Raw genomic sequence first — 11,715 nt, 5'->3', positions numbered from 1 at the left:
TGGTTTTTGTGACTGCACTTAAAAAAACTATCAAAGTTCTTGAAATTTTCCGGATTGACTGACATTCATGTCTTAAAGTATTGATGGACTGTTGTTTCTCTTTGCTTATTTGAGCTGTTCTTGCCATAATATGGACTTGGTCTTTTACCAAATAGGGCTATGTTCTGTATACCCCCCTACCTTGTCACAACACAACTGATTGTCTCAAACGCATTAAGAATGAAATAAATTCCACAAATTAACTTTTAAGAAGGCACATCTGTTAATTGAAATGCATTCCAGGTGACTACCTCATGAAGCTGGTTTAGAGAATGCCAAGAGTGTGCAAAGCTGTCATCAAGGCAAAGGGTGGCTATTTGAAGAATCTCAAATATAAAATATATTTTGATTTGTTTAACACTTTTTTGGTTACTACATGATTCCATATGTGTTATTTCATAGTTTTTATGTATTCACTATTATTCTACAATGTAAGAAATTGTAAAAATAAAGAAAAACCCTTGAATGAGTAGGTGTGTCCAAACTTTTGACTGGTAGTGTCACAAGCCGGGCTAGAACTCCGGTCTCAAATGTGTAGAGCTGGGGGTACTACCCCTTAGCCACAGAGGAGATGTTGTAGGACCCAAATGAAACACCCAAGGCAATACTCCAGGTAAGTAGATTTAATGTTCCAAAACAAGAGGCAAAACAAAACAACTCCCCAGGGGAGAAAAACAAACTAAAGATAACTTCGAATAACTTACTAGGACTGACACGGTGGGACAAAGCAGGAGACACATAGACAGGACGCAAAAACCAAGTGAGAAACAAGGGGAAAACACACAGCTAAAATACTCAAGGGGAAACAAGGCACAGGTGACATAGATAAGCTAATTAGGACACATGAGGAAAAACTAAGGCAAAGGGGAACACAGCTGACCTCTAGAGGCCGGGAGACAAACAGGGGAAGCAGGAAGCTGACAGGACCCCCCCCTCTAGGAACGACTCCTGACGTTCCTTCCAGAACACCCTGGCCCCAGGGTGCGAAAATCTCGGATCAACCCTGGGTCCAGGATGTCCCTGGCCGGAACCAGGAGCGCTCCTCTGGCCCGTAGCCCTCCCAGTCCACCAGATACTGCAGAGAGTTCTGGACCCTCCGGGAGTCCAGTATCCGGCGGACTGTGTAGGCTGGCTGGCCGTCTATGATCCTGGGAGGTGGCGGGGGTCTGTGTGGGGGGGCAAAAGGAGAAGACAAGACAGGTTTAAGGAGTGAAGCATGGAAAGTGGGGTTAACTCTAAGGGAGCGAGGCAGAACTAAACGATACGACACAGGGTTAACCTTTCTAGAAATGCGGAAAGGGCCGATGTATCTCTGGGAAAGCTTCTTGGATTCGACCCGGAGGGGCAAGTTCTTAGTGGCCAACCAAACTCTCTGACCAGCACGGAAACTAGGGGGCCGTCCGGCGGTGGCGATTAGCCTGACTTTGGTATCTCTGGGAGGTCCGAAGGAGGGTACACCTGGCCTTCTTCCAGGTCAGCCTACAGCGTTGGACAAAGCGCTGGGCCGAGGAACACCAACTTGCGCCTCTTCCTCTGGAAACAAAGGAGGGTTGTAACCGAACTGGCATTCGAAGGGGACAATCCGGTGGCTGAGGACTGGAGGGGTGTTGTGGGCATATTCAGCCCAAATGATATAGGTGGCCCAAGACGTGGGATTACTGGCCGCCATACACCGCAGGGTGGTCTCCAGATCCTGATTAATCCGTTCCCGTTTGGCCATTAGACTCTGGATGGAATCCTGACGATAGGCTGGCTGTGGCCCCAATAAGCCTGCAGAAGGCCCCCAAAAACCGGGACGAGGATTGGGGACCTCGGTCAGAGACCACGTCCAGGGGAATGCCAAATATCCGGAAGACATGGTTCATGAGGAGCTCCGGAGTCTCCTTAGCCGAGGGCAGCTTGGGCAGGGGAATAAACCGGGCAGCCTTAGAGAAACGGTCTACCACCACAAGGATGACGGTGTTGCCCTGGGATAGAGGAAGTCCCGTAAAAAAAGGTGTCCAGGAATGGCCTTCGAGGAACAGGTAAGGGATGGAGCATCCCTGGGGTCGCTGGCGTGTCGACTTTCCTCCGGTTGCACACAGGGCAGGCCTCAACATAGACCCGCACGTCCTTCTTGATGGACGGCCACCAAACGCCGTTGGAGGAACTCCAGTGTGCGGAGCACTGCCAGGATGGCATGTCAAGGGCGACTCATGACCCCACTGCAAGACGCGGGCCCGAACCGAGAGAGGAACGAGCAGGCGACCGGCAGGACCACCGCCTGGATCGGGCTCATGGGCATGACTTCTCGTACCCCTCTTTCTAGTTCCCACTGAAGAGGTGCGACGATCCTAGACTTCGGAATAATCGATGCCAAGGGCTTCTCTTGTACCTCGGGAGAATAGACTCGAGACAGAGCATCCGGCTTGAGCGTTGGTGCCAGGTCGAAGTCAGGATGAACTGGAATCGATTAAAGAAAAGGGACCATCGTGCTTGCCGAGGGTTCATCCGCTTAGCCTGTTGGAGATATTCCAGGTTCTTGTGGTCTGTGAGAACCTGGAAGGAGCTCGAGCCGCCTCAAGCCAATGGCGCCACTCTTCCAAGGCCAGTTTAACCGCAAGCAACTCTAGATCCCCCACGTGGTAGTTGCGCTCGGCCTCAGACAGCGGCGCGAGGACATGAAGGCACAAGGGGTGTAATCTCCCATCCGCACCCCTCTGTGACAGGACGGCTCCCACCCCCACCTCTGAGGCGCCCCCCTCCACCACGAAAGGTCTCTCTGGGTCAGGGGTCACCAGAATCGGAGCAGAAGTGAAGCGGCGCTTGAGATCTCGAAAGGCCCCCTGCTGCTTCCGGACCCCAGTGAATCTTGGTCCCTCCTCCCTTGGTAAGCGTCGTCAAGGGGCTACCACCCGAGCTGAAATTCTTGATGAACTTCCGATAGAAGTTAGAAAAGCCAATGAACCGTTGAACCTCCTTGACCGTGGCAGGTGTGGGCCAATCGTGGACCGCCTTGACCTTCTTGGGATCCATCTCTAGGTGCCCGGGAGTGACAATAAACCGAGAAACTGAGTCTGAGAAACATGAAATTCACACTTCTCAGGCTTAACGTAGAGGTGATTGTCAAGGAGCCTCTGGAGAACCCGGCTAACATGCCCCCTCATGCTCCTTCAGTGACCTCGAGAAGATGAGGATATCGTCCCAGGTACACGAAGACGAACAGATTAAGCATATCCCGGAGAACATCATTAATCAGGGCTTGGAATGATCTCGGGGCATTGGTGAGCCCGAACGGCATCACCCGATATTCATAGTGTCCCGTGGGCGTGTTGAACGCCGTCTTCCATTCGTCTCCTGGCCGGATCCGCACGAGATGGTAAGCATTGCGGGGGAGATCCAGCTTAGTAAAAATGGAAGCCCCTTGAAGCAGCTCAAAAGCAGGGGCTAGGTGAGAGGAAGAGGGTATGGATTCGAACCGTGATCTTGTTGAGTCCCCATCAATACAAGGCGCTCAGACCCCTCTTTCTTTTCAACAAAAAGAAGCCCCAGCCGGGGTAGTAGAGGCATAGATGAGGCCGGCTGCCAAGGACTCCTTAATGTAGGTGTCCATAGCTGCGTGCTCGGGGAGGACAAGGAAAAGATCCGACCTCTAGGAGGGCAGCACCCAGGGAGTAGATCAATGGCACAGTCATAAGTGCGATGAGGCGGTAAGGCAGTAGCCCGGGCCTTGCTGAACACTGCTTTGAACCGATGGTAAACACTGGGGACTCGGGAGACGTCAACAGACTCTTGAAACTGGGTACTAGGGGCTGAGGAACTCTGAAGCATGCAGGTGAGTTGGTAAGTGGGACCCCAGCTAAGAATGGTGCCAGTAGGCCAGTCGATCTGGGGATTATGTCTGCATAGTCAAGGGGGTGACCCAGGATAATAGGATACTCGGGAGAGTCAATGAGATAGAAGGTCTCCTCCTGCTGGTGTTGAGAGATGGTAAGTCGCAGGGGATGAGTCGCCTCAGTAACTTTTCCTGGTTCCAGAGGTCTGCCATCTAAGGCTGTAACTGCCTGGGGTTGAGGAAGTAGTTGGGTAGGGATCTTAAGTTCCTTGCCAAGGTTACATCCATAAAATCACCTGCGGCACCGGAATCGATCATAGCCTGGACCCGATGCTGGTGGCCCTCCCAGGACAGAGTGGCTGGAATAGCTAGGACCGCGTTAGTAGGAGGAGCTCTAATTTTCCCCATCACAACCCTCCTGTAGCTGGGGGGAAGGCGTTTTCGAAAGCTCGGGGCAAGTGGAGCGGAAGTGGGCGGCAACCCCGCAGTAGAGGCACCGACGGCTCCTCTGACGTTCCCTTTCGTTGGAAGAAAGCCTGGAACGGCTAACTGCATGCTCTCCGGGGAATCCTGGGGCAGTTCAGGAGCCGGGGCAGCTCTGAATGACGGAGTCCAAACAGGAGAAACAGAGCTGCTCAGAGGAACTTGGGACTGAGACACCTGACGGGAGCCGTTCTCCGCTCTCTTAGACTATGGTCCAGGCGGATGGCCAAGGCTATGAGGGACTCGAGATCTTCAGCTGGTTCACGGGTGGCTAACTCATCTTGAAGGGGCTCAGATAACCCTCCCTGAAAGCAGACCCTCAGCGGTTGCATCATTCCATCCGCTCCTTGCTGCTATGGTTCGAACTCAATGGCAAAATCTGCCGTGCTTGGGGGCCCGGACGGGAGACAGTAGTGCGCTGGAAGCCTCCCGCCCACTGACAGGATGATCGAACACCCGCTTGAACTCTTCTACAAATGCAGCGTGGGAGTCACAACAGGCCTCCTGGGACTGCCACACCGCAGAGGCCCAGGCGAGCGCCTTGTCTGAAAGAAGGGTAATGAGGTAGGCAATCTTGGAACGGTCTGTGGGAAAACTTGAGGGTTGGAGCTCGAAGGTGAGGGAGCATTGGGTGAGGAAACCCTGACAAGAGCTTGGATCCCCAGAAAAGGGCTTGGGAGGTGGTAGTCGGGGCTCCGCCAACCGAGAAGGCCTGTCGTCACTGGGAGGTGACCGGGGAGGGGGAGAACCAAGGAGGCGTTCTAAAGAGCTGGTGAAGGGAACTCATCATTTCGGCCAGGAGTTGAGAATGTCTAGCCATCAGCTCCTCTTGTCGGCTGAGAACGGCTTCATGGCGCTGGAAAGAAGCCTCATGTCGAATGATCACCGCCAACAGGTCCTGGGAACTGAGTGTTTCTGGGTCCATGATTGACTTGGTTATTCTGTCACAAGCCGGGCTAGAACTCCGGTCTCAAATGTGTAGAGCTGGGGTACTAACCCTTAGCCACAGAGGAGATGTTGTAGGACCCAAATGAAACACCCAAGGCAATACTCCAGGTAAGTAGATTTAATGTTCCAAAACAAGAGGCAAAAACAAAACAACTCCCCGAGGGGAGAAAAACAAACTAAAGATAACTTCGAATAACTTACTAGGACTGACACCGGGGTGACAAAGCAGGAGACACATAGACAGGACGCAATAACCAAGTGAGAAACAAGGGGAAAAACACACAGCTAAAGGGAAACAAAACACAGAGGTGACATAGATAAGCTAATTAGGACACATGAGGAAAACTAAGGGAACACAGCTGACCTCTAGAGGCCAGGAGACAAACAGGGGAAGCAGGAAGCTGACAGGTAGTGTATATAAAGTGTAATATTTGGATGCAAACTCAAAATGTAATCTCTGACATGGTACAGGTGTCTTCATTTCTTTAAGCCCATAACCATGTGTGTGAGATGTATACTTTTGTTTCAAAGTAGATTTGTTTAAGATTTAAAGCCATCTCATCTCGGCTGTTAAATCTGAACAGGGCATAATAGTCTCCCACACAACATAGCTGGATGTTAGACAAAATCGGTTACTCTTTGCTTAGGGGAAAGATACACTTTCCAAGCCACCCACTCAAATTGATTCTGGGGACCGTTGAGTCAGTCCCTGAGTGTTCTCTCTGCAGTCTCTATTTCACTCTGTTCAAAAGCTCCATTAATTGGAGAAAGAGTATTCTTTCATCCGGAACTACTCTTAATAAAGAGATCTCTCCCACATGAGCTGTCTGATAGCCTGTGTGTGTTTCTCTCTGTAGTGTACTCTGACATATAAGACCAGTGTGCATAAGCACTGGTCTTATACACTGATCATACAAAACATTAAGAACACCTCCTCTTTACATGACATAGACTGACCAGGTGAATCAAGGTGTAAGCTATGATCCTTTCTTGGTGTCACTTGTTAAATCCACTTCAATCAGTGTAGATGAAGGGGAGAAGACAGGTTAAAGAAGGATTTTTAAGCCGAGACAATTGAGACATGGATTGCATATGTGTGCCATTCAGAGGGTGAATGGGCAAGACACAAAAATGTAAGTGCCTTTGAACGGGGTATGGTAGTAGGCTGCTAGGTTTTTCACGCTCAACAGTTTCCCGTGTGTATCAAGAATGGTCCACCACCCAAGGGACATCCAGACAACTTGACAGAACTGTGGGATGCATTGGAGTCAACATGGGCCAGCATCACTGTGGAACGCTTTCAACACCGAGTCCATGCCCTGGTCTCACGAGGCGTCACTACAGACCCGGGTTCGATCCCAGGCTGTCACAGCCGGCCGTGACCGGGAGACCCATGAGGCGGCGCACAATTGGCCCAGCGTCGTCCGGGTTAGGGGAGGGTTTGGCCGGCCGGGATTTCCTTGTCCCATCGCACTTTAGCGACTCCTTGTGGCGGGCCTGGTGCCTGCAAGCTGACGGTGTTTCCTCCAACACATTGATGCGGCTTGGCAGGGTCATGTTTTGGAGGATGCATGGCTCTCGACCTTCGCCTCTCCCGAGTCCGTAGGGGAGTTGCAGCAATGGGACAAGACTGTAACTACCAATTGGAGAGAAAAAGGTGTAAACAATTAAAATAAAAAAAGAAAGAAAGAAACGTGTTCCTAATGTTTGGTATACTCAGTGTTCATCAGACAAGGCCAATGGTTGTTGTTGTTGTTAGCATTCTAATTACAGACCTCTGGTACCTAGTACCGGATTTAGTGCATAAAGGCTGCGTTTACACATGCAGCCCAATTCTGATCTTTTGCCCAATTATTGGCAAAATATCTGATATCATTGGGCAAAGGACCAGTAATTGGGCAAAAGATCAGAATTTGGTTGCCTGTGTAATTACAATTCAATAGAATAGATAACAAGCAGATTACGGTTATAATTAAGTGATAATGCCCGAGAAGCCAGTGTTTGGAGGATATATTGACACGTTGTTAGGCCAGAAACGGTGTTGTTAGGCATGGGTTACCAACATATTCAAATAATGATTGACATATTTTCATTAAAAACGTTATTTCATTCTTTCATGAGATATAGTGCGACACAAATCTAAGGTTGCTACCCAAGCTTGCTGGTCGGTCATTCTATCCGTTTGGTTGCCAGAGACATGACCCAGTCGTTAAGTATTTTTGTTCTGTATCTATGGATGCGACCCAGTCGTTCGTTCTAAATGTTCCATTGCCATACTGGCTGGCAACGTTCTTATCCCTTGCTTGCTAGCTAGCCAATTACGGCTAACTTACTGTCATGTCAAACAGTGCAGCCAGAATAACAGCAAAGTAGCTGCATTTGCATTTGTTTAAGCTGTTTTCTAGTGACATTTCTTTGGATACATCCATAACGATGATGCGTGATTTCGCCTGGCATAGAAAATGTGCTTTCTCGTCAGGACACTGTTATTCAGAGGAGCTAGCCAATAACACAGCAAACACAATCACTTCAAACTGAAGCTGGAAAGACAGCAAACTAGTTGCATTTCGTTTTGTTTTACCTGTTTTCTGTTGACATTTCTTTGTATATATCGATTAAAATGATGCCAGCTGATTCATGATTTCGACTGGCTGAGAAAAGCTGCCTGCCTGTCTGTCTCGTCCCGACTCCTGACACATTCATAACTATGGGACAGCTGGAGATCGAATTTCAATATTGAAACAATGTTGCAAATGTCGGAGAGACAGACAGCAAGGTTTATACAAATCTCTGTTGTTGGAAACCAAATGCTAGTCTAAAAGAAATGGGAGATAATGTCTAGATGCTTTTTATAGTGGAGATCAAGTTCATTAATTGCCTGTGAGATGGAACAGAGTAAATAGGCATTTCAGCGTCATAGATTTAGCCAGTGGTAATTTGTGGAATAGACATCTGCTGGAATGCGGTTTTAACCAATCAGCATCCAGGATTAGACCCACCCGTTGTATAATGAGGTCATAATAACCAGTTTTGCATGCTGGGCTCATTCAATCTGGGCTATTTCAGACTCTCCATGATCATGCTTGATCTGAGAACATCCACAATACGAACCATCCTGCTCAGCAGAGAGAAAGGTGCAGAGTAAGGGGTTGTAACCAAAGTATCTCAGGTCAAGAATTATCGCACCCTTGATTAAAATAAGCAAAAAATACTGTATAAATTAAATAATACAAATACTGAGCTATATTGTATGCAAAAAAAGGGGGAATAGTATTATTTTATACTAATACAATTACTCAGAGAAAGAGATTTTGTTTAACAAGTAATACAAAAATCTAGTGGATCTTCCAGCAAGACAATAACCCCAAGCACACATCAAAATTGTTAATTGACCACAAAATCTACATTTTGCAATGGACATCTCAGTCTCCAGACTTGAACCCCATTGAAAACCTGTGGTTTGAATTGAAGAGGGCAGTCCATAAGTGCAGACGAAGGATATCAAGGATCTGGAACGATTCTGTATGGAGGAATGGTCTAAAATCCCTCCCAATGTGTTCTCCAATCTCATAAAACATTTTAGAAAAAGCCTCAGTGCCATTTTCCTCGCAAGGTGAGATACAGTATTTAAAGGCTTTGAAAACAGGGGTGCCACAAATGTTGACCCCTATCTTTTTGAGAAAAAAAGTATTACTTTTATAAACAAACTATCTTTCTCTGAGCAATTATATTAGTATAAAATAATATAATTTTCAAAAAAATTTAGCATACAATATAGCTCAGTATTTATTTTATACAGCATTTTTTCTAATCTTTATCAACAGTGCCAATCATTTTGGACCTGACTGTACTTTTAAGGTGCTCACAGCTTCAGCTCTGTGTTTGCAACATGATATCATTGATAAGCGTCAATCTGGTATGAATTTGCTAAAAGATAAGCATACATTGCATTCAATAGGGGGAAGATTAGTGTCACAATATTGAAGCCTACACACAGAAAGACAGATAGACAGAGCCCCTCTAGTACTGCAATGCCATTGTGTCCAATGAAGGCAAAAATAATTTTGGGCCGATTGACTTCAAATTTCATATGTCGTGTCATGACAGTACTCAGTTCACAAATATGTAAAACACTTCTAAACTGCCCCTATGACCCCCAATTAAATCATTTATTGTTATTGCAGGAAGCTGAAATTCTATGTACAGCCTCCAAACACTCTTTAACAATGCCCTGAGTCTTTACATTAAGAATTGACTGTTCTACAGAGGATGGAACACAGTGTTTTTGTGTAACTGCAGGGAAAGAATAAAGTACCATGTTGAGGATGAATTAAGCTACTTCCTGTTGCTTCAACACAATGCATCACTATAAAGTCACGGTGGGTTTTGTCCAAGGATGGTTAGCTAGCTCAATCGCAGTCCACGGGGGCTGGGGTTAGTGTTAAGGCATCAGCATGCTTCGGTTCGGCTGGTTCGGCACACCAAAACCCACGGGGGCTAGGGTTAGTGTTAAGGCATCAGCATGCTTCGGTTCAGCTGGTTCCGTACACCAAATCAAGGAAGAGACTCACGGGAAAATAAAATAGTGTACACAGAGAAACACTTGACTGGTGAGAAAATGGAAGTTGTGGGGATTGCCAGGGATCTACCAGATTTGCTTTACCTAGCAAGACATATAATAGGCAAGATATGGAGACGGAGATGGAGACGGATGTAGGGGCATATGGCCGAGAGAGCGATGGTGGAATATTTCAATAGTTATTTTGGATCCAAACTGCTGCAGAAGACCCTCGTTTTACCACCGTCAACTGTCCTGCCAGTTACCACAATGCCAAGTCCATGTTTTCCTGGGAGATGCAGCTTTCCCCCTACATGAGAAGCTCATTCACCCTTATCCAGATATGTTGATAATAGAATGTTGGAATCAATTTAACTTTTTCTGTTTATACACTGCTCAAAAAAATCAAGAGAACACTAAAATAACACATCCTAGATCTGAATGAATGAAATAATCTTATTAAATACTTTTTTCTTTACATAGTTGAATGTGCTGACAACAAAATCACACAAAAATTATCAATGGAAATCAAATTTATCAACCCATGGAGGTCTGGATTTGGAGTCACCCTCAAAATTAAAGTGGAAAACCACACTACAGGCTGATCCAACTTTGATGTAATGTCCTTAAAACAAGTCAAAATGAGGCTCAGTAGTGTGTGTGTGGCCTCCACGTGCCTGTATGACCTCCCCTACAACGCCTGGGCATGCTCCTGATGAGGTGGCGGATGGTCTCCTGAGGGATCTCCTCCCAGACCTGGACTAAAGCATCCGCCAACTCCTGGACAGTCTGTGGTGCAACGTGGCGTTGGTGGATGGAGCGAGACATGATGTCCCAGATGTGCTCAATTGGATTCAGGTCTGGGGAACGGGCGGGCCAGTCCATAGCATCAATGCCTTCCTCTTGCAGGAACTGCTGACACACTCCAGCCACATGAGGTCTAGCATTGTCTTGCATTAGGAGGAACCCAGGGCCAACCGCACCAGCATATGGTCTCACAAGGGGTCTGAGGATCTCATCTCGGTACCTAATGGCAGTCAGGCTACCTCTGGCGAGCACATGGAGGGCTGTGCGGCCCCCCAAAGAAATGCCACCCCACACCATGACTGACCCACCGCCAAACCGGTCATGCTGGAGGATGTTGCAGGCAGCAGAACGTTCTCCATGGCGTCTCCAGACTCTGTCACGTCTGTCATATGTGCTCAGTGTGAACCTGCTTTCATCTGTGAAGAGCACAGGGCGCCAGTGGCGAATTTGCCAATCTTGGTGTTCTCTGGCAAATGCAAAACGTCCTGCACGGTGTTGGGCTGTAAGCACAACCCCCACCTGTGGACGTCGGGCCCTCATACCACCCTCATGGAGTCTGTTTCTGACCGTTTGAGCAGACACATGCACATTTGTGGCCTGCTGGAGGTCATTTTGCAGGGCTCTGGCAGTGCTCCTCCTACTCCTCCTTGCACAAAGGCGGAGGTAGCGGTCCTGCTGCTGGGTTGTTGCCGTCCTACGGCCTCCTCCACGTCTCCTGATGTACTGGCCTGTCTCCTGGTAGCGCCTCCATGCTCTGGACACTACGCTGACAGACACAGCAAACCTTCTTGCCACAGCTCGCATTGATGTGCCATCCTGGATGAGCTGCACTACCTGAGCCACTTTTGTGGGTTGTAGACTCCGTCTCATGCTACCACTAGAGTGAAAGCACCGCCAGCATTCAAAAGTGACCAAAACATTAGCCAGGAAGCATAGGAACTGAGAAGTGGTCTGTGGTCACCACCTGCAGAACCACTTCTTTATTGGGGGTGTCTTGCTAATTGCCTATAATTTACACCTGTTGTCTATTCCATTTGCACAACAGCATGTGAAATGTATTGTCAAT

At 48.0% G+C, this 11,715-nt stretch overlaps 1 protein-coding gene across 1 annotated transcript in view; it reads right to left on the bottom strand.

The window, feature by feature from the left end:
- LOC121536238 (parathyroid hormone 2 receptor-like) overlaps nucleotides 1-7,899 on the bottom strand; it is an 85,544-nt gene extending 77,645 nt beyond the window's left edge. Inside the window, exon 1 of the mRNA XM_041843506.1 lies at nucleotides 7,866-7,899. Within this exon, the coding sequence (XP_041699440.1) occupies nucleotides 7,866-7,882 (17 nt within the window). The 5' untranslated portion in view covers nucleotides 7,883-7,899. The remainder of the gene's footprint in view (nucleotides 1-7,865) is intronic.
- Nucleotides 7,900-11,715: the final 3,816 nt, after the last annotated feature.

The sequence above is a fragment of the Coregonus clupeaformis genome, chromosome 23 (assembly GCF_020615455.1).
Source record: "Coregonus clupeaformis isolate EN_2021a chromosome 23, ASM2061545v1, whole genome shotgun sequence".
NCBI classification, from domain to species: domain Eukaryota; kingdom Metazoa; phylum Chordata; class Actinopteri; order Salmoniformes; family Salmonidae; genus Coregonus; species Coregonus clupeaformis.
Note: the sequence above shows the minus strand (reverse complement) of the source record. Positions and strands in the feature narration are given on the sequence as shown.